General features: G+C 37.6%; 1 protein-coding gene across 2 annotated transcripts; it reads left to right on the plus strand.

The window, feature by feature from the left end:
• The first annotated feature begins 1,269 nt into the window (after positions 1-1,269).
• Positions 1,270-21,693, plus strand: zc3h12ab (zinc finger CCCH-type containing 12Ab). Of its 2 annotated transcripts, none has more exons than XM_083547074.1 (6): positions 1,270-1,522; positions 5,296-5,825; positions 10,165-10,304; positions 17,907-18,141; positions 19,053-19,153; positions 19,457-21,693. In XM_083547074.1, the coding sequence occupies exons 1-6, from the start codon at positions 1,520-1,522 to the stop codon at positions 20,368-20,370; spliced, it is 1,923 nt and encodes a 640-aa protein (XP_083403200.1). In that variant the 5' UTR covers positions 1,270-1,519; the 3' UTR covers positions 20,371-21,693. The 2 variants fall into 2 exon arrangements, with proteins under 2 accessions (XP_083403200.1, XP_083403201.1); XM_083547075.1 differs by having other exon boundaries at positions 1,359-1,501.
• The last annotated feature ends 2,788 nt before the right edge of the window (positions 21,694-24,481 follow it).

A 24,481-nucleotide genomic window follows, 5' to 3' on the forward strand; every position in this document is an offset into this window, starting at 1 on the left:
TATTTGACCAAGAAGGAGAGTGATGGGGTGCTGCGCCAGATGACCTGGCCTCCACAGTCACCGGACCTGAACCCAATCGAGATGGTTTAGGGGTGAGCTGGACCGCAGAGTGAAGGCAAAAGGGCCAACAAGTGCCAAGCATCTCTCGGGGAACTCCTTCAAGACTGTTGGAAGACCATTTCAGGTGACTACCTCTTGAAGCTCATCAAGAGAATGCCAAGAGTGTGCGAAGCAGTAATCAAAGCAAAAGGTGGCTACTTTGAAGAACCTACAATATGACATTTTTCAGTTGTTTCACACTTTTTTGTTATGTATATAATTCCATATATAATTCCACATGTGTTCATTCATAGTTTTGATGCCTTCAGTGTAAATCTACAATTTTCATAGTCATGAAAATAAAGAAAACTCTTTGAATGAGAAGGTGTGTCCAAACGTTTGGTCTGTACTGTACGTACAAAAATGTTGCGCTCTTGTGGAGCAGGACTGCGCGGTGGCGTTAGATCGTGCACTAGGGGGCAGTAGTGTGTGTGTGTGTGTGTGTGTGTGTGTGTGTCATATTATTTGTAGCATACTACTAATAAACTAAACTTTCTTTTCGGCTTCTCCCGTTAGGGGTCGCCACAGCGGATCCTCCGCACGTTTGATTTGGCATATGTTTTACGCTGGATGCCCTTCCTAACGCAACCCTCCCCAATTTATCCGGGCTTGGGACCGGCACTGAGAGTGGCTGGGGATGGTTCCCTGACCGGGAATCGAACCCGGGTCGCAGCGGTGGGAGCACTGCATCTTAACTAGTAGACCACCAGGGCATACTACTAATAATAAAAAAAATTAAATCAAATGACATTGAATCATATATCTTAGGGGACCTGGGATTTGCCATCCGTGGGGTATGCGGTTTTGCGCACACATTCGTTTTAGTTGATTTTCATGATCAGTGCGTATTTATTATCACACTAAGTCCTGAGTTATTCCTCCTTCATTGTACACCATCATACTTGCCCAACCCAAACCCTGATGATCTAGGGTTAGAAGAGAGGAGAGCTGTGGTTGAGTTTTTTGGAGAGGCGCAGCGCAAACCTGTTACCCGGAAAGACCCCGTTTAATGCGCCTCGTATCGTATCCGTATCCGACTCCGCACTCTTTTCCCTCTCTGAACGGTTTAACAGCCCTGTCCCAGCCCCTGGACACGTGTGTCCTCTCCATGCGCACTTTGTTCTGCGCACGGTGTGTTTCCGGAAGGCGGAACCTTGCAGGCTTTAAAGAGTGAGGATTGGAGCAGAGACGCGCACTGGAGCGAAATAGAGACAAAGTTTCTCTGCGCTGAAACTAATTTCAAGTAATATACTTTGGGAATTACTAAGAGACTGGAGATGAAACTGGATACACACTTTCCCCACGGTGGAAACTTGGGATCAGAGTAATTCAGCTCAATATATCTTCTACACCTGTGAAGTTTCTTCACTTTCTATGAGGACTGATTCAGACCCCTGAGCAGGTAAATCCAGTTTACACTATGGTACAGGAATGTATAAACATTAAACAATTTCTACTCTGGTCTTAATATTCGTTTTCCTTTTCTTTATTTGTTTATCTTTTCTTATCCAGAAGGGACAAACCTACACATAAAGAACATCTTATTCAACAAATAAAAATGAATTGAATTGATTGGTTTTCTAACAAATGAGCAAAATAAACAACTATAAATCAAATACAGGATTTATTTAATGCACTCGTTCTAGCACGCTATCATTTACTAAAATTACACCTTGTTTTCCCCAAACAGGAAATCTGGGTTATTTTGGTGTAAAAAAAGTCCAGAAATTAGAAAGGTATGGGCTCATTCATAGCTTTTTAAAGACGTCCCTCTGATCCATAAGCTCTGGTTATGTATAAGTGACAAACTGATATGTACAGACAGCCAGGAACAACGACAAAAGCTTGACATTGCGACACAGAAAAAATAGATCTAATGAAACAGGTGTAAGTTAAAAGCGATTAAGGATCCTGTGACGAGATCATTTTACCAGTTCATGAATGAATAAGGTGGGACTCGTAGAAAGGAATGATGCCTTTAGAAAAGCTCCCTTCTCAGAAGAGCAGGAGGACGGATAGTAAAGTTGTGAGAGGAGATGGTGTCCTCAGTGAGGCAGATATTCAGAGTGATGTTCTTAGAAGGACTGGGACAGAAGGAGATGGTGCCAAACTGAAACCCAAAACCTTTCCAGCATTGGATTCCCTACTTTCCCACATCACACAGTTCTTATCCAAAAGCCAATTCTGCAGTATCCATTGATTGTTCAGACTTTTCAGTCAGGTATTGGTAGTTAATGCAAACAAGCAGAATTAAATAGATCATTTATTAAATACAAATAAAACAAACACAGTTCACAGAGGTGGGAGTGATTACGGACCCTGTCACAAGATCATGTGATATATAGGGGCTTATGGGTAGTGTATTAGTGTGTCTTTTAGCACTACCATAAAAACCAGTTGGTCGTTTATTACACATAGTTTACAAAAGTCCTTTTTTTTTTTATAATTAATTACTATAAATTCTAAGGTTTTTTAATTAACTTGTGTATTATGATAAGAACATTTACAGATTGATTAACGGACATACTTCTGTATTCAAAGTTGTAAATGAACAGTTAGGTTGGTTTCTAATTTAAAACCTGAGGAACAAGACCTTAAGGTTCACCTTTAAGATGTGTATTTTTATTTATGATAGAGAAACATGAGACGCAGGGGAGGGAATGACTATTTATAGCTGCTATTATTAAAGTGAAAATAGAGATCACCATATTAAATAACAATAAATGGAGAGAATGCACAAGATATGCTTAAATAAATAAACAGTGTGATTGACACTCTGTGGTGAAACGTGCTGGATACGTATTTTTCTATGTGCGTTGCTCATTCCATAGTGAACCTATAGCTGAAATTTGAATTTACTATTTAACATTTGGTAAGTGCTATTTGTTGGGGGTGTTTTGTGTGATCTCTCAAATGTATTACTCCAATGTACACTGAAATTTAGGTTGCACCGGAATTGACTAATATAGAAAGCTTGAGTTATTACTTACGCAACACAAGAGTTATCAATGAATATTCACAAGAAGTGAATTATTAATGTAACATTCTTGCTCTTTTCCTTCTTCTCACTCACTTTGGTAATTATACTCTGGTTTTAGTTAATCATAACCATTAGACAAACATTGAAATCAGTAACACTGATATACTTCATTAAGATCCAAATAAAGTAAAGAAAATATAAATGTTTCCGTGAGGAGTATACCAAAGTCTAGTATATTTTGTTTTGTTACATGTTTTATGAATTTAAACATATTACAACATAAAATTCTTCCCGTGGGCTCACCACCTGCAGGAGGGACCGTAAGGGACGGTGCTGTGAGGATTGGGCAGCAGTCGAAGGCGGGGGCCTGCTTAGACTGCTGCCCCCGCGACCCGAATTACGGATAAGCGGGAGAAAATGAATGAATGAATACAACATAAAATTAATGTCTATAAATTTGGTCAAAGGTAACACTAAAATTCAGGTTCAATGCTCAAAATGTTCGTTTGATTTTATGAGTAATGTGAGATGTATTAGATAAGGATGTGATATAAAAGCTATGGTATTTCCTGAATTAGGGATGGCTCGATACCATCATTTGGGCTATAGTAGGATACCAGAATGTAATACATCGTTATCGATACCATAAGCAACAAATAATCAGCACTAAAAGATAAGTGAATTGAAAACAATTTATTAATATTAATAATAATAATAATAATAATAATAATAATAATAAAAGATTCATATCTTAATACCTTTTGTATCCAACTGTAACAAAGAACCCTACAGGGAACATAGGGTACATTTTGACTATGAAGAAAAAACATTGCAACTGAAGTAACACAATTAATGCTTTATCTTTTCAGTCTTTAAACGGTTTCGCAGCAATTTGGGAAGATTTTGGAACAGCAGCATATAAAATACAGAATTCAGCAAAGTTTTAATATCGTACCGTTTGAAATATAATATACTGGTATTTGGTATCTGTTTGCCTGATTCGATTTTTTTAAATTCATACATATTGTTAGCTTGCAGCATTTTGCCTCATTTGAATGCAAAGTAGCTAAATTCATACATATAGAATATACTGTGTGTGTGTGTGTTTGTGTGTGTGTGTGTGTGTGTGTGTGTGTGTGTGTGTGTGTGTATTGTTTCAGTGTTGGGTTTTGTTCGATACTTGGAGCACTTATGTTTTTTGTATTGGGAAAAAAAATAAAAATAAGGAAGCTTCCTAGAATTATGTCCACATGATCTTTCAGTCCAAGTTTCTTTTTAGAGTGAATTTTAAACTTTCACTTCATAAAAAAAATTTGCTTCATAACTTTCATTTCTGTTCAGTTATTCTCAGTTTGCTTCAAAATGCATCCACGGTGCTGTGTAATCGAAAAAGTCTCTTAATATAGATCTATGAGTGATTTGCAGCTGCATTACTGTTTAGATCGGTTGTCACTATAGCTGTTCTAGAGAATATATTAATACCTTCGGCAGCAACATATCGGGAAATTAATAAAAAAATTAGGTACATGTCTTTGTAATGGTCAATAGGAAGAACAATAAGTTAAGAGCATAGGGGTTAAAATGATATTAAACATGAATTAAGATCTGGGAGTCCAATAATTGATGAGATATGAAACAATATAATATTATATTATATTGAATTATATAATATGAATTAAGAAGAAGAGAGAGTTCTTTATTACTATTGGTATAGTTTTTTTTTTTTGTAATTTATCAATGGAATTGGTAATTCGGCAATTTGGAAGTAGTAGCTCAACAGTTACTGATCAGAAAGTCGGAGGTTCAGCACCAGCACCACCAAACAGCCACTGCTGGGCCCTTGAGCAAGGCTCAACCCTAACTCAAAGCTAACCCTAACCCTCTATGCTCCATGGGTGCTGTATCATGGCTGACTCCACATTCTGAACCCAGCTTCCTAACGTGCTGGGATATGGGAAGATAGAATTTCACTGTGCTGTAATGCACATGGGACTAGTAAATGCATGTATAAATTTGAAGCATGTTCTGCCTAATGTCACAAATGTAAGTGATGTTAAAAAATATTTAAAACCTGGGGAAATCTGCTGATGTCATGTTTACTGTAAGCACATAGTGTTTTCATATGAAACCAGTTCATATTGCCTGGAGTCATATTCACCACTGAAATTCCCCAAAAGTGCGAATGATCTTTCACTGCATGTCTGTTTTGTTTACAGGTGTGTGCAGTCAGTAGACGACCTGTTCTGGATATGAGTATAGGCACCGGTCTCATCCCTCCAGCCTTTCCTTCAGTTTTGGATACATACCTTTGGCCTGACTATTGCAGCACCGTGAGCGTGTCCTCCGTCATCCACAAAGACTCAGTCATATGGACAAATTTGCTCAGCCTATCCAAACTGCCTGTTGGAATGGAAGAAAAGCAGCCCGAAGAGCAAGAGGACCTGAGCTCTGAGTTTCAGCCCCAGCTGGATCTGTTTAGGAAGTTGGGTTTTTCCGATGCTCAGATCCGAGCTGTGCTGCTGAAGCTGGGCCTTCACACAAACACCGACCGGATTCTTGGAGAACTGATACAGGTCAGAGCAGCAGAGACAGAAAGTTCTCTCGATCCACCAGTGCTGGTCCCAAATGCTGAAAGTCAGAGGAAAAGTCACAGTGTTTCATCTCTACCTGCTGAACAAGGTGACGCAGGCCCGGATGAAGATGCCCTCAAGCCGATAGTGATAGACGGCAGCAACGTAGCAATGAGGTGAGTCAATAATACAGGGCATGTCCGATAATGATGTGTGGGAAAGTGAACATAGGCATTGTCCAATGTACCAAATATTGAAAATAGAAAAATAGATTAAATGTAGATGCTAAGGGATGTAAGAAATTATAACCCAGAATTTAGATGTTGTAAAACTAGAGTTTTCTAGTTTTTAACTTGATTAAGGACTCCAAAGTATATAAATAATGACTAGTGTTACGTAATCAAATACTAATGGTGACTAGCATTACAAGACCAACAAGTCTAAGTAATGACTAATGCTACATGATCAACACCTATAAATAATGAGTAGCATTACAAAATAAACTATTAACAATGACTAGCATCAAAAAATCAACTATAAATAATGACTAGCATTACAAAATGAACTATTAATAATGACTAGCATTACAAAATTAACTATAAATAATGATAGCGTTACAAAATAAACTATTAATAATGACTAGCATCACAAAATCAACTTTATTGATTCACTATAACTAATGACTAGAATTGACTAGCGTGACCAGTATTGGCGAATATCACAATTCACTATTAATAACAGCTAGCAGTACAAGACAATGCAGTTTACCACCAGTTGCTCTAAATATTGTCCAAGTGTTACAGTACCAGCAGTTATAAATAATGTCTACTGATAGATTATCAATTTCAAGCACCATAATCACAACTAGTAATACGAAGAATGATATCAATATCATGATATAAACAATATCAGGATTATGGATAAGGATTGGGTTTTCCACAAGCTTCTGCACCTCAGTGTACAATGTCACATGTTTATTTGTCATGATCTACTGCACATTTGGTCTTTTGATTGTTGTTGTTGTCTTTCATGGTTTTTTGTTATTACCATTGTTCCATGTTCAGGTTATGTTTTTTGTTACTTTATCCATTGTTTTTCTGTTTGGTTTCATTTGACTGGTTTTCATGTGCTTTTTTTAATCCTCATTGATTGATTTTTTTTGCATTTGCATTATAGTTTTCAGGATTATAAATAGTATCTAGTGATACAATATCAACATCTAAATATAGACATACTAATTGAAATTACTATTATTACTGGTAATGACCACCATAAATATAATTGCCATAATTAGCATTAAACAGATTACTGAAATTACTGAGCATCTGAAAGATGATACAATATAAATAATAATAATAATAATAATAATAATAATAATAATAATAACATAAATAATAGCATTAAAAGATTGTGTGAGCATTGAGAGAAAAAATGGAAAAGTTTTTCAGATGAACTCCCAGTGGAACATTGTGTACTTTTTGTTGTGTTTTAAATCCTCCCCTTGAATTCATTCATCAAAACTAAGCGAGGCTTAACATAACACCATCAAAATGTCCCGATGAGCCCAAAAAAAGGTGTAACACACACATCCTCATAACTCAGACCAGGAGTTGTTTCTATAGGATTTTATATTTCCCTTGTACACCCATCAGAGTGTCATTTTATTCCATACTGAGTGAAGTATGGTACTGATACATACTATGTATTATCTGTTTAACAGTTCCATCAAATGAACTAAAATATATAGTCATATAATCAGTACTGTAAGATACATTATATGGACAAAAGTTTGTGGATTCCTGACCATTAGATAGGTATGTCCTTTGAACATCCAATTCCACATTCATACTTATTTTCCCTTATAATAACATCCACTATTCTGGGAATATGTTCCACAATAATTTGGAATATACTTGTAGAGATTTGTGTTCATTCAGCTACGAGGGTGTTAGTAAAGTCAAGTACTGATATAGTTTGAGGAGGCCTGGGGTGCATTCAGCGTTCCAGGTTATCACAATGGTGTTTAATAAGGTTGAGGTTAGCAAGGGGGAGCAAGTCTCTTAAGATCTTCAAGAAGTTTTTTTGTGTTCTTTAATGAAACAAGGGCATTGAATCCAGCAGATTGTGAATTTGTCACGTGTGTAAGGTACAGGTTATTTTTATCATGCTTTTATTTTGCTATTTTGACCCGTCAAATAATAAAAAAATGCCAATGTTATTGTAAAGATATAAAGAAGATTAAGGATTTAAAGAATAAGCTGACCTAGCACTTGTATGGTACTTTTACAGCTAGGTTAAAAAAAAAAAAACGGTTGTTGTTTTTTTTTGTAAAAAAAAAACAACTTAATTTTATTTTATAATATTCAATATTTGAAATATGTTGTTGCCTTTCCTTACCTTTTTTCCCCCGATGTTTATCTCTAGAATCTTTGTGTCCCTGTTATATGCAAATTCTGGTTTGTTCATCTTGGAAGTATGTAAAAAATCCTCTGCGTAAATGATGAAAGCAAACAGATGCTTAAGAAAACACTGGACACAAAGACTTGTGTCAATAGACACATGACAATAAAGGGAAAGCTCCATTTAAATGGCTTTAGGTTCATCTGTTTGATGGATTAGCATGTCTAAAAGCTAAGAAACCACAAACGAATAACAAGCTTTCAGTCTATTTTGAATTTGATATGGTTTGTTCATTTTGTTATGATAACCGATCATGCTGACTTCTAACCGAGCAACTGTTTATTTGGCTAAATAAATAACGTGTATTTTGCTCACATGCATGATCATTTAAGTAGAAGGATGTCTCAAATTCCATTCGGTCCAGCGTTTCAAGTCTGTATTGGATCAATGTATCCTTAATGTTATGACTATATTATTGATACAAGGATTAAAACCTAAGCTAATGTAGGCAACATGTCAACAGGGTGGCGTGATCAGTTAGTTACCACAAAGACGATGTTCCTTCGACAATGGAACATCCCAGAGAATTTTGTTCTACTTTTAACAGCAGTTTGCCAACAATTATAATGAATCTTTTTAATTAATCATGAAAATCATATACTTTGTATCTGTTTATAGTTCCATTTAATGTTGTGAAACACCTGGGAAGTCATTTCCAGTGATCAGTTATGGTATTGTAGCAGCTGCAGTATTGCTGTTAAAACTAATCAACATTCTGACCAATCAGACCAGGATTTAACCCCTAATAATGGCAATTAACCAGGCTTCAATTACTAATTAAAATAATGATACTGTTATAAACTTATGTAGTATGGTAGCAGCTGGCTGAAGACAGGAAGAAACACCAATGTCAGTAATGCAACCATGGAGATGTGCTTGAACTAGGAGACCCAGACCTGTTCCAGCATGACAATGTCTCAATGCACAAAGCTAACTCTATGAAGATATATATGAATGAATCTCTACAAATCTCCACAGTCACACCTCATAATCTAGTGGAACATCTTTCCAGAAGAGTGGAGGATGTTATAAGAGCAAATGGCTAAATGTGGAATGGGATATTCTGAAATCACATAAGCTTATGGTCAGATGTCCACAAACATTTGTCCATAATATTGTACATTTAACTGTTTATGCTTCAGGTATTCCATTTTATATACCGTACTTTCCAGACTATTAAACGCACCCAAATATAAGCCTCAAATATAAACCCACTGAATTTGACAAAGATTTTTATTTTGAACATAAATACGCCGCACCTGTCTATAAGCCGCAGGTGTCTACATTGAAACTAATAAACTTTACACTGGCTTTAACGAAAGCCATTGTCTGTTACACGGCTTGTATCTAAACAGTAGCCTACTAAGAAAGTCATTGTTCACTGTCTTCCTCCTTCCTTTCACAACAATTTCTCTTGGGCGTGAATCTTTTCATTTCACAATTAAATCTTTTTTATGATGAAAAATGTGAACAGAATGTATTTAAAAAAAAAAGTACAATCAGCTAACTGTAGCCCAGGGATTAATAGTACAACAATGACATATTATATAGCATTCTCCTGCTATGCAAATTTGCCTCCACGCCTTTCTGAAGTCACATGCCATCCAAATGAGACATAGACAGGCACGGTGCCAGAACTGGCCCGACAGCGTGGTAACTATTTCTCCTTTTTGACCTTTTGCCACTACACCGTGACCTAAGATTCCACTTCACACAGCAAAAAGGTCCAGTCACACATTGACTTCATGTGTTAACAAACAAAAGTGATATAAGCGAAAAAAGGTATGCTCTGGAGGGTTTTGAGGCTGTTCTTTCTGACCACCTCTATCCGGTCTTTTAAATGATGACGTTGCTCCCACCCACAGGCCACTACACACACACACACACACACACACACACACACACACACACACACACACACACACACACACACACACACACACACACAGAACTCCAGTTGAGTACTTGTGTACTGAGAGTCTACTGAAAAAAATTCGCACCAAAACATTTTATCCCTTGCTTTTTTTTATTAATTTTTATTTTTTTTTTGCTCAGTCATGGGAACAAGGAAGTTTTCTCCTGCCTGGGAATCCAGCTGGCTGTGAAGTATTTCCTGGATCGAGGGCACACAGATGTAACTGTGTTTGTGCCGTCGTGGAGACGCGAACAGCCCAGGCCGGACGTGCCGATCACAGGTGAGACAGAAGGAAGAAGGAACAGATCTCACTTCCTGTTCTTGATTCTTAAAACCACAGTTAGTGTAGTCAGGTTACCAACAGTGTACTTTGTATAAAAGCTTCAACCAAATAAATAGATGTCAACGTGAACTAAAAGAGAAGCACAAAAAGACCACCTGAGGGGTGTGTGCGTGTGTGCGCAATTTAGTGAGTTAAGTTTGGAAATCTTGAAAAAAATCTTATTAAAGCTGCAAATTAAATTAAACGTTCTTATTACATTTTTACCAAACACAATACTAAAAAAAAAAAAAAAAGCACAGCCATCTCTGATACCTGAGTGGGCGTTTCCAGAGTGCTGAGGAGGCGGGGCTGCAATAAATGTGCACATTTCCTGCACATTGTGCCACATGTCCTATCCATCATGTTGATGTTTTTGTCTGCTTGACAGCAGCATACAAATGTGTGTATCTTGTTTTAGAACAGTTTGGTGCTTTGAGTTCAGTTCTTTCATTCTGACCACTGGATGTTTAACAAGGACCTCATGGTAAAGAGTCTCTGAGGATTTGAGAATTAGAATCGTTGCTCTCCACAAAGATGCAGAGGCTATAAGAAGATCGGTATCACCCTGAAACTGAGTTACAGTAAAGTGGTTAGGGTCATACAGAGGTTTTCCAGCGGGTTCCACTCGGAACAACCCTCGCAAGGGTCCATCAAAGAAGTTAATTCCTTGTGCTGTGCGTCAGGTGCAGAAGCTGCTTCAAAAACAGGCGCATGAGTGCTGCAGCATTGCTTTAGAGGTTTACAGAAGTAGAAATCACAGGTCATGGTTCCAGCTTGTTACAGTGTGCGACAACAAGCTGAAACCATGACCTGTGGTCTGATGAGACTAAGAAACTTGTTTGGCTTAGATGGTGTCCAGCATGTATGGCAACACCCTGGTGAGAAGTACCAAAAAAATTGTGTCTTGCCATTTAATTGTTATAGATTTTAATATTGCTGTAAATTATCTTTACACACATAAATAGAGTACAAATATAAATTTTAACATCAATAATTATTATAAGTTTATAATGAGCCAGGGGTGATTGTGGAGAGGGGAATATTCCCTGGGACTTCGTGAAAAAGAAACATTGAGAGGAAACATACCCAAAAGCGACTCTATCTTCATTTGTGTGACATCCAGATACAAAATCACTGTAATTCCATCATTATTGAGGTTATTAACTGTTCACATTACAATGAATGCGTCAGTAATGAGGTAAGCGATATTATCAAATTCATTGTTAGTTTGCTAAGAAACTGAGCAAAACATTAATTCCATATTTACCCTGTTTAACTCCCAGTATGTGGCAGTGGCTCTTCCACTGTGTCTCACTTTTCATGTTACATGTCACATCGACTGTTTTATTCCAGTTTCATTGTAAATTCTAACTTAACAATCTTTTTAACAAACAAACAAAACTTCTCTAGATAATCTCCTTCTGACCAATCAGAAATCAGAATACAAATTAGCAATTCCTGAAACTACGATAAGGACGCCGCATTCATGCACAATCGCGTCTAACAGGAAGTAATTAGTTAACTGCACTGCTTTCTTTTGTGACACATTTGCATGAGCATGAAACTCCGGCTGGGTGAGCGAACAGGTTTCTAGCTAGTGCTTATGTTGAACTGTTGATGTATCGTCTTGCCTACAGCCATGCCATTTGCATGTCAGTCAAGCGTTTAGAAACATACCAGAACTTTGCATTCATACTTCGCATGCTACCGTCTGATTGTTAGATAGTAATAAGAAAGAGAGAAAAGCTAGAGATATACAAGTATTTTTCTTGTTCGGTTGATAAGAAAGTGGTTTATAAATTTATTTATTTATGTCATTTTACACCCACACAGCCACAGGGTTTTGTTTACTTAGAAACACATCTCCCTATTACTGTATCTTTGAATATACCAAAACAGGAGTTGATAAGTAATAAGTAATAAGTCAATAAGTAATACTTGTGTAACTAAGTAATTTGTTTCAATTCTTTGATAACCTTTAAAAAAACAAACAAAAATGTCAAACATTAGCTACGTTGAATATGCAGATTAATATGTTTTCAATGCTGAATACATTTGCCTTTACCTTTTATATCCTGAAAAAGCATTAAAGAATACACTGATGTACAAGCCGGAATAATTATGCAAATGAATAGACTCTCCCATTTGCTTAAACAGTCCAACCTCACCTTTTCAGAGTTATGTGGGATTACGCATAATGAAATACACTTATGTAGGATTGTACATAATTGTATGTTTACGTATACTATATAGACAAAAGAAATTTGTGGACACCTGGGGCTATAGGTTAAAAGGTGAATTTTCAACAGAATATTTGCTATTATAACAACCTCCTCCATTCTGGGAAGATGATCCACTAGATTTTGGAGGGTGCTTTTGGAGATTTGTGGAGATTCATTAACCTACAAGGGTTTTGGTAAAGTCTGGTACTGATGTAGGTGAGGTGAGGAGGCCTGGGGTATACAGTTACAAAGATGTTTAAAAAGGGTTGAGGTCAGAGCTTTATAGCAGTTCATTACATACTATACCCAGTGCCAAACCTCTTGCGTTAAATTCCCAAAGCGTATTATAATATCAAAGAGGGAATACATCTTTAAACGACTGAATTTTTTTTTTCAATTTTTTTTTAAATGGGAAGTTCAGTACTTAAGTGTGCACATACATTTGGTAACAAGTCATGAATCTACAAACAAAAAAGAATTTCAACAAAAAAATTTCACCATTGCAATTAGAAAATAGAAATTATAAGGTACAAATTTTGCTTACATAAGTATTCACCCCTTTACTGTAAAAATATTAGTCTTCAGAAGTCATTTAGTTAAAGACTAGTTGAAGCTAGTGCAATGTCGACCATTTGCATATAAACTGTAATGTAATCTTAGTATCAATAAAAATGCATTTGTTCCTGGAAGAACTCGGAGAGAACATACCTAAACAAACAGTACAATAAATACCAAACATCTATCATTATAGGCACAGGATGACTATGGGTTTGGTTGTAACAAAAGTAATCTCAACCACAACATTGCATTTTTACGAATGAAAAGAATATGGCCTAACTGTGAATCATTTGATACTAGTAAAAGAATTAAGGGAAAACCCGAAGAAGTTGGACAAACCCGCAATTCAAATAATGGAACATCGCAACGAAAGGATTTATGAAAGAGAAAAAAACCCCACTGAATTGTGGTAAATTTTGGTCTATTGAGACCATTCACGCAGTGCTGCATTTGGTGGAACAATGTGAATCATCATAGTAACACCATATACCATACCAACATAGAACACCAGTACCATAGTAAAAAAAAGTTGGTGATATCTTTGTAATGTGGGTATGCTTTCAACAGGGACTGGGTTGAGGGCAAGATGATTGGAGCCAAATACTTGGCAATGCTAGAATCCTAGGTGGGTGAGGTTGGACAACTGGTAGCATTCTGCTGAAGCAACATGTAAGTGGTTAAGACTTAAGAACCAAGAATTTTATTAGAATGACCCATTTAATACCCAGACATTATTCTAATTGAGAACAATCTAATAAAGCCTGAGTACTTTCCCAAGATGTCTGTAATTTCTTTGTTTAATTAACCCTTGTCTCACAGTAATGTTAGAAATATTGCATAATTTAAATAGTAAAAATCTAAATTCCAGGTTGTACCACTACAAACATATTTAAGAGGTGAAGTTTATTTTTAGTATAACTTTAGACACTTTTATGGTTTCTGCTAAAATTAACAAGAGCCTGAGTGATCTTTCAAATGGTTCATGACTTGGGAGCTGACAGACAGCAAACCAAACAGAAAGCAGGCCGCTGACAGGAAAAAACTTTGGGCTAAGAGACTGTGAAAAATGCTATGTATTTTAGTCACCATGGTTTGTTCAAACACCACAGATACAGAACTGAAAAATGTATTTTCATGGAGAACTTCCTTGCCAGTAGAGAGAAAGTGAAAGAAACTTTAACTGTAGCTTATTTCTCAGTGGCTGGTTCTAAAGGAAGCAGCTGTGAAAACCTCTTTGTTAGCCAACCTGAACTAAAAACAGTTAAGTTTGCTCATTGCTTGAATACTTCCTAAAGCCTGAAGATAATCCACTGTTTGATTATATGGTTTGTTGAACTTGACTTGCCTTATTTACTGTTTAACTTTAGTGATGTGTGCGCAGCATTGATAAAAGCTACAAATTTATTACTGGGATTTCTTTTGTGGTGAGGGAAATGTTTTCGGTAATTTGGTTATACCTGTAGACGTCATATCTGTGCTTTCCAATAGGTCAGCTGTTCCTCTTTTTATTGAAGAGTCAGTGGAAACAAGTATTATTTATGTGTAGTATCCGGTTTACTTTATTTCTAAGCCATTTTGTAATGTTGAGTTATGGTTTTCACAACTAGAATATTGGATAAACTTTCTTACCACACCTTGTTTCCTGGGACTGACAGACTCATGGACCACACCTTATTCCTGGGACTCATAGGCACAAAGACTACACCTTATTTATTGGGATTTACAAGGTACAGTGGAAACACCTAATTTCCTGGGACTTCTAGGCAAAGAAGTCATTCTTCATTTACAGAGAATAAAAAGTATAGAGGCCATTACTTGCTCACTGAGATTTATAGTAAGAGGTGTTTTGTTGGGACTTGCAGGTACAGGAGCAGAAACCAGCAATCCTTTAGTGGGAATAACAGAGGCCACAATTCTCTTCCTAAAACTGGCAGACATGGACTGGGACTGGGACTGAACACTGCACTACATTGAATTATTTAATTCAGCTATGTAAAGCAGAAAACTGTTACTGGACGAAAACATATTCTGACTGTGGGCCTGATTTTTTGGTTTATTTACCACAGATCAGCAAATTCTCCGTGAGCTGGAACGGAAAAAGATTCTGGTCTTTACTCCATCAAGGCGTGTGGCGGGAAAGCGGGTGGTGTGCTACGATGACCGCTTCATTTTGAAGCTTGCATATGACGTGGATGGTGTCATAGTGTCTAATGATACCTACCGAGATCTGCAGGGAGAAAAGCCTGAGTGGAAACGCTTCATAGAGGAGAGGTTGCTCATGTACTCATTTGTCAACGACAAGTAAGTCATACCTCGAAGCCTGCTAGACATTGTTGTTTAAGCATACTATACATACATACACACACACACACACACACACACACACACACACACACACAGTTACAAAGATGTTTAAAAAGGGTTGAGGTCAGAGCTTTATAGCAGTTCATTACATACTATACCCAGTGCCAAACCTCTTGCGTTAAATTCCCAAAGCGTATTATAATATCAAAGAGGGAATACATCTTTAAACGACTGAATTTTTTTTTTCAATTTTTTTTTAAATGGGAAGTTCAGTACTTAAGTGTGCACATACATTTGGTAACAAGTCATGAATCTACAAACAAAAAAGAATTTCAACAAAAAAATTTCACCATTGCAATTAGAAAATAGAAATTATAAGGTACAAATTTTGCTTACATAAGTATTCACCCCTTTACTGTAAAAATATTAGTCTTCAGAAGTCATTTAGTTAAAGACTAGTTGAAGCTAGTGCAATGTCGACCATTTGCATATAAACTGTAATGTAATCTTAGTATCAATAAAAATGCATTTGTTCCTGGAAGAACTCGGAGAGAACATACCTAAACAAACAGTACAATAAATACCAAACATCTATCATTATAGGCACAGGATGACTATGGGTTTGGTTGTAACAAAAGTAATCTCAACCACAACATTGCATTTTTACGAATGAAAAGAATATGGCCTAACTGTGAATCATTTGATACTAGTAAAAGAATTAAGGGAAAACCCGAAGAAGTTGGACAAACCCGCAATTCAAATAATGGAACATCGCAACGAAAGGATTTATGAAAGAGAAAAAAACCCCACTGAATTGTGGTAAATTTTGGTCTATTGAGACCATTCACGCAGTGCTGCATTTGGTGGAACAATGTGAATCATCATAGTAACACCATATACCATACCAACATAGAACACCAGTACCATAGTAAAAAAAAGTTGGTGATATCTTTGTAATGTGGGTATGCTTTCAACAGGGACTGGGTTGAGGGCAAGATGATTGGAGCCAAATACTTGGCAATGCTAGAATCCTAGGTGGGTGAGGTTGGACAACTGGTAGCATTCTGCTGAAGCAACATGTAAGTGGTTAAGACTTAAGAACCAAGAATTTTATTAGAATGACCCATTTAATACCCAGACATTATTCTAATTGAGAACAATCTAATAAAGCCTGAGTACTTTCCCAAGATGTCTGTAATTTCTTTGTTTAATTAACCCTTGTCTCACAGTAATGTTAGAAATATTGCATAATTTAAATAGTAAAAATCTAAATTCCAGGTTGTACCACTACAAACATATTTAAGAGGTGAAGTTTATTTTTAGTATAACTTTAGACACTTTTATGGTTTCTGCTAAAATTAACAAGAGCCTGAGTGATCTTTCAAATGGTTCATGACTTGGGAGCTGACAGACAGCAAACCAAACAGAAAGCAGGCCGCTGACAGGAAAAAACTTTGGGCTAAGAGACTGTGAAAAATGCTATGTATTTTAGTCACCATGGTTTGTTCAAACACCACAGATACAGAACTGAAAAATGTATTTTCATGGAGAACTTCCTTGCCAGTAGAGAGAAAGTGAAAGAAACTTTAACTGTAGCTTATTTCTCAGTGGCTGGTTCTAAAGGAAGCAGCTGTGAAAACCTCTTTGTTAGCCAACCTGAACTAAAAACAGTTAAGTTTGCTCATTGCTTGAATACTTCCTAAAGCCTGAAGATAATCCACTGTTTGATTATATGGTTTGTTGAACTTGACTTGCCTTATTTACTGTTTAACTTTAGTGATGTGTGCGCAGCATTGATAAAAGCTACAAATTTATTACTGGGATTTCTTTTGTGGTGAGGGAAATGTTTTCGGTAATTTGGTTATACCTGTAGACGTCATATCTGTGCTTTCCAATAGGTCAGCTGTTCCTCTTTTTATTGAAGAGTCAGTGGAAACAAGTATTATTTATGTGTAGTATCCGGTTTACTTTATTTCTAAGCCATTTTGTAATGTTGAGTTATGGTTTTCACAACTAGAATATTGGATAAACTTTCTTACCACACCTTGTTTCCTGGGACTGACAGACTCATGGACCACACCTTATTCCTGGGACTCATAGGCACAAAGACTACACCTTATTTATTGGGATTTACAAGGTACAGTGGAAACACCTAATTTCCTGGGACTTCTAGGCAAAGAAGTCATTCTTCATTTACAGAGAATAAAAAGTATAGAGGCCATTACTTGCTCACTGAGATTTATAGTAAGAGGTGTTTTGTTGGGACTTGCAGGTACAGGAGCAGAAACCAGCAATCCTTTAGTGGGAATAACAGAGGCCACAATTCTCTTCCTAAAACTGGCAGACATGGACTGGGACTGGGACTGAACACTGCACTACATTGAATTATTTAATTCAGCTATGTAAAGCAGAAAACTGTTACTGGACGAAAACATATTCTGACTGTGGGCCTGATTTTTTGGTTTATTTACCACAGATCAGCAAATTCTCCGTGAGCTGGAACGGAAAAAGATTCTGGTCTTTACTCCATCAAGGCGTGTGGCGGGAAAGCGGGTGGTGTGCTACGATGACCGCTTCATTTTGAAGCTTGCATATGACGTGGATGGTGTCATAGTGTCTAATGATACCTACCGAGATCTGCAGGGAGAAAAGCCTGAGTGGAAACGCTTCATAGAGGAGAGGTTGCTCATGTACTCATTTGTCAACGACAAGTAAGTCATACCTCGAAGCCTGCTAGACATTGTTGTTTAAGCATACTATACATACATACACACACACACACACACACACACACACACACACACACACACACACACACACACACACACACACACACACACACACACACACTATATTGGTAAAAGTGTGCTGACACCTGGTCATTGGTATGGTATGTGCCATCAAGTATCAAGTTCCACATTTAGTCCCGATTTTCACAATATTTTGCTTATTATACTGGGAAGATGTTTCACTAGATTTTGGAGTGTGCTTGTGGACATTTGTGTTCATCAGCAGCAAGGGTGTTAGTAAACTCAGGTACAGATGTAGGGTGAGGAGGCCTGGGAGATCAGGCCTTGAGATCAGAGCTCTGAGGCAGGCCACATAAGATCTTCCTCTCCAAACTATGTATATCATATCTTCATGGAGTTCGCTTTGTGCACAGGGGCATTGTCATGCTGGAACAGGTTTGAGTTTCCAATTTCAAGTGAATGCAAAATTTGATATTACCACATCCAAAGAGGTTGTTTACAATTGTGTGCCTCCAGCTTTGTGTTAACAGTTTGGGGAAGAACCGCATATGGCAGGAAATGTCAGGTGTCCCAATACATGTCTATATAGTATATTATATATTAGAAGCTTAGTTAGCTTAGTGGTTAGACTTTTTTCTATCCAAAGGTCATGAGTTAAAATCCCAGCTACACCAAGCTGCAACTCCTGGGCCCTTGAGCAAGGCGATTATCTTCATAGCTGCTCAGTTGAATGAGATTGAGATAAATGTAAGCCGCTCTGGAAGGGCGTCTGTCTAATGCTGTAAATTTAGAAGACCAGACACCACAAAGTAAGTGGTATGTGGTTCAAAATAGGAGAATTATTAATTTTTTCTTGTTCTTTGGTTTTCAAGGTTTATGCTGCCAGATGATCCACTTGGGAGACATGGGCCGACTTTGGAAAATTTTCTGCGCAAGACTCCCCGAGCTACTAAGAAACTACCTTGCCCTTACGGTGAGTCTCAACAAGTCTCTTTACCTCCTTACCTTCTACAGCAAACATTTATTTGCAAATCCTGTGATTCTGCAGAAATGTACATGTGCCAACTAGTCCACATAAATATATAATCTCTTATGCCCGGTAATGAACTTTAATTTGAGTACTCTGATGACTGATTTGCTTGAAGATTTTAAAACTGTATACCTGATAACATTAGCCTGTGGGTGGGGTACGTTTCCTTGGATCCTACAAAATGCAAAAAAATAAATGTTATCATTAAAGCATACTAAGTGTTTATTCTAATAATTTCAATTTAAGGTAAAAAGTGCACCTACGGGATCAAGTGCAAGTTCAGTCACCCAGAACGTGGCAAGCAATCCCAGCGTTCCTTGGCAGACGAATTGCGTGAGAAAGCCAAAATGCCCTCTTTTCCACAGAAATCATTGTTTGCAGGCTCAAACCCTTCCCATGGGGCTTCTCTGGAAGAAGTGATGGAGCAAAAACTTACTTTTAATCAAAGTGTACCAGTCAAAAAGACCCACACCAGTGAGAATATGGTGGTTGTCAAGAACACACCACAGCATACTTCAAGAAAGTCCTCTTCAAAGCGAGATTGTTCTGGCAAGTACTCACCAACAAATCCAGACTACATTTCTGCTTCTGTTCAGGAGTACCTGGACTCAGGTCTGGGCTCATATGAATGTCACAGTGAGCTCCAGTTTGGAGGAGAGCAAAGGAAGTCCAAGAATTCTTCTAGTGGAAGGTTCCAACATCCTCCAACTTGCAGCCAGTCCTTAAACCAATCCGATGTACAATCCAATCCAGGTTACCAACCCCACCACATCAATATAGCTCCATCCCAAAACCCAAACAACCTGCCATACCCTTACCCCCAATATCACTCTTATGGAGGAGCACCTTACCCACCAGGTAACTTTCCCCGCTATAGTGTACCCCATGAGTACCACCACAGAACCATTCCGCCTCCTCGAAGTGGCTACTGGTCTGAGCCATACAGACACTTTGGCCACATGCCTCCAGGACCTGTGCAGGGTGACCGCTCTCCCTGGAACCATCCAATGTCAGACAGGGAGCAAGTAAGGAAGAAGCTGCTAGCTGTGTTTAATGCCCGTCTCGTGGACAGAGCAATGGAGATGTTCCCAAACGTAATGGACCCCCAGAAACTGGCTGTGGAGATTATAAACCTGCAGTCATATGAAGGGGTTTTGTGACTTTTGCTGCCTCATGGTTGGCTTGTTAACAAGTGTACACACACAAGTGTGTAGTGTGTGCATATTTTGTACATTTCTGAAACAGTGGGCCACTGGAAAAATTCAGGTTCAGGTGAAAGCCTTTATTGGTTTTAAGAATGAAATTGAAGGTTACAACAGATTACAACATTGAAAAAGCATCCATTTATTGATATGTACGTTCTGTATACTGCAATTTGAATTTTGTGATTGTACCATTTCCCATCCTTTTAAAATAACATGTTAAATCGTACAATATACTCATTTAAACTTATATATAAAGAATATAAAGCACAGCAGGGTCTGCTGTTATAGGAAGAAACTCAAAGGCAGGGTGGTATGATGTCCTTGAATTTGATTATTTAGTCATAACTGCACATCCTAAAGTACTCTTCTACTATAGTGATTACACAAGGTTTTAATTGAAATGTATAATTTTAGAACATCTATAAAACAATTTATTATGGTAAAAGCATACAAAAAGTATGGTCAGTTATGTGCCAGTTATTGGAAAAAAATTACCCAATTTACCTCATTTGGAACTGGGTTTTGTATTGTTTAAATACAATAAGATGACATTTATTTAATTAAGCATGTTCAGCCAAAAGGTGTTACCAAAATACAGTTATTTTGGTAAAGATTTTATTGGTTGTATTGACCAACCTGGCATAGTGTTTTTATCTGGATTCATTTCTCAGGTACTGGTTTGTAGACAAGGTGGCACGGAATGACGTCGTAATAGATCGTAATACTGTAAGTCACCTCTATAATTTTTTTTATACTTGTTTTGATGTTTTTGTTCTATTTTAGAAATCTTTTAGGTGTCTAGCTATATGAAATATGACTGTGTCTTATATTTTGTAAGTAAATATAGGTTTTCACGTTTGAGTAGTAAATAGTGCTTAATAGGGTTTGTTGGCACCGTGTGCCTGATACAATGAAAGTCTGAAAACTACCTAAAACAGGTAAATGAGTGTACACCCTGTGGGTTCTGGGTATTTTCCCATTCAAAATAAAGTAAATTGTTACATAGTCACTGTTGGGTACAAGTCACATGACTTTCCTGCACCACAGCATTCAGATTTTACTTACTGTAAGAAACTTTTTTGCAAAGCAGAACTACCATGATGAAAGGGCAAAGGCAAGAAAAGCCACGCTGACCGCACAAGTGCTTGAGTGATGCCGAGATATTGCAGAAATGCATTTGAGGTTTTAAAAGTGATTTATGCAAGATTATTAAACTCCTGCCTCGTTGACATGACACATTTTGTAATCTGTAACGCAATAAAGACAATATTATAACAACTCAGACTTTTATTGTATTACATGCAACTGCTGCAAATGATCCAAAATGCAGCTGCACGACTTGTATCCAATCTGCCCAAGTTCTCCCACACGACCCCACTGCTGCACTCCCTTCACTGGCTTCCAGTAGCTGCACGTATCAGATTCAAAACACTGATGCCTGCCTACAAGGCCAAAAATGGACCAGCACCATCTTACCTCAGGGACCTAATCACATCTCGCACTTCACCACGCTGTCTAAGATCCTCCAGCACTGCTCGACTGGTACCACCTTCTCTCAGAATGAGAGGTACGTATACTTTAAGGCTCTTCTCTGTTCTGGCACCGAGGTGGTGGAATGAACTTCCCCTAGATGTCCATACAGCTGAGTCCCTGACTATCTTCAAGCGACGATTGAAGACCTACCTTTACTTAAAACACTTAAATTAGCACTTTCCAAGTTTGCTTTGTAGAATTCAAAAGTTATATTTATATTAAGTTTGTAAGCTTGCGTACTAGTGTAGATTTATTCATTGCTAGAGACTCAAAGCACTTTTGTACGTCGCTCTGGATGAGGGCGTTTGCTCAATGCCACAAATGTAAATGTAAATGCTGTAATATGTCACAAATACTGACATCATTAAAATAGTTCTATTAAGGTAATAATTTGACAATTGAAGGATTATATTTGGTATATAAAATTATTTATTTCATGTTGGCACTTTAGCTTTTAAGTTATCCACCAACCAAAATCTTGCAACATATCAACGTTAATGAAAGAAATAAAGACTGAACATGATTAGACAGAATGTAATAGCAGGCAACTTCAACAAAGAAAAAAACAAAAAACAAAGAAAATATAATAAAAATATTATATAGAAACAACCTTTAATTTTATATATTATAAAGAAAAAATAATTGAGAAAGAGGAATAAATGTTAAGAAAGGAGTTAAGTTGCTATTTGTGGAAGTTTAACGTTTAAGATATCTGACTTTTGATTCGAAGGTTGTAAGTAAAAAATCCCAGCAATACCGAGGTTCTACTGTTGACCCTTAAACAAGGTCTTGAGCAAGGCCCTTAACTTTTAACTGCTCGGTTGTATAAGAAAAAAATACACTATACAGGTAAAGGTTTGTGGACACCTGACCATAAGATTTGCATGTGCAAGTCTTCTGCGCAATATGGCATCAACTTTTCAAGCAGTTTGTTCTAAAGAAATTCTGCTGTGGGATGCTTCTCATTTAACTTGATCATATATGACTGTCACTGGTGCAAATAGTGCAACTGGCTTTTGGTAGGAATTAACCACTGCATTCTAGAAAAGGCTTACATACACAAATATAGGCTTAGCTGTTCACATGGTTAGCTTCATCAGCTAGCACAATCCAGAGAAAAGCTAAACAAAACAAAAAAGTAGCAAGACAGTTAGTGAATGCTAGTGTCTAAATGATTGGAGCTGATAAAGGTGCAGCAATATGACATATATTGGCATAAGAGACATGATGTTCAGAGCAGCCTGCAAGGAGAGAAAATATACACCACAGCACGTACAGTACATACTGAACTCGAGTACAACCACAACGTGTCTGTGCAAGTCGTTTCTTCTTCTCTGTGAAATCACATTCACTAAATATAACCTCTCCTCTTCTACAAGATGAAGTCTACATGCTGGCTTGAGTTTTAATGCCACAAAACCAAAAACGCTGAGGTAATTCCTGGTGACTGTTTTTTTCACACAGATATTTTTGTGTACATGCCTGGAAACCTTTGCGTGATGCCTCCCTCACCTTGTTTTCAAAACGTCCTACACGTGCTGTTTCTCTAATAAACTAATTTCTAATCCTGTCCATCGTCGTCACTCATAACTAAAACCTCAACATCTTCAGCTCTGCTACCTCCAGCTCCACCTCCTGTCTTTTACTCAATGTCTCACCATAGTACTATAAACTTTCACTCCTGCAGATACTCTTCTATCACAAATTACTCCTGCTATCACTCTTCTCCACCCACTCCACCATGCCTGCACTCTTTTCTTCACTTCTCTAACACACTCTACATTACTTTGCACTGTTGACCCCAGGTGCCTGAACTCCTCCACCTTCTCCACCTCTTCTCCCTGCAACCGCACCACTTCACTGCCCTCCCTCTCATTCACACACATGTACTCTGTCTCACTCCTACTGACTTTCATTCCCCTTTCTCTCCACCGTGTACCTCCACCTCTCCAGGCTCTTCTCAACCTGCTCACTACTCTCGCCGATCCTTGATGCAGTCCAATCTTTACCTTGAACCAGTCTGTCGTTCCTACTGCACACTTCACTGCTGTCACACTGTCCTCATACATGTCCTGCACCACCCTCTTATACTTCTCTGACACACCAGACTTCCTCATACAATACCACAACTCTTCCAATAGTTACAATACAAAACCTCTCTCCACCCTATAATATGTTTTCTCTAAATCCACAAACACACAATGCAACTCCTTCTGACCTTCTCTATACTTTCCATCAACATTCTCAAAACAGGTCTGCACATCTCCCTTATGCTTAAAGATCGGTACCAGCACACTCCTTCTCCATTCCTTAGGCATCCTTTCACCTTTCAGAATCTTGTTAAACAATCTGGTTAAAAACTCCACTGCAATCTCTCCTAAACATCTCCATGCTTCTACCGGTATTTCATCTGGTCCAACCGACTTTCCACTCTTCATTCTCTTAATCGCTGCTCTCACTTCCTCCTTACTAATCCTATCCACTTCCTGCTTCACCATCTCCACATCATCCAACCTTCTCTCTTATTTTCCTC

This window comes from Silurus aristotelis (assembly GCF_946808225.1).
Source record: "Silurus aristotelis genome assembly, chromosome: 7".
NCBI classification, from domain to species: domain Eukaryota; kingdom Metazoa; phylum Chordata; class Actinopteri; order Siluriformes; family Siluridae; genus Silurus; species Silurus aristotelis.

What these genes read in the sequence shown, in the direction of transcription:
- zc3h12ab (XM_083547074.1), top strand. An exon ending in GGCAGCAACGTAGCAATGAG is followed by an intron (nt 5,826 to 10,164) that starts GTGAGTCAATAA and finishes TTTTTTGCTCAG; the next exon opens with TCATGGGAACAAGGAAGTTT. An exon ending in GCCGGACGTGCCGATCACAG is followed by an intron (nt 10,305 to 17,906) that starts GTGAGACAGAAG and finishes TATTTACCACAG; the next exon opens with ATCAGCAAATTCTCCGTGAG.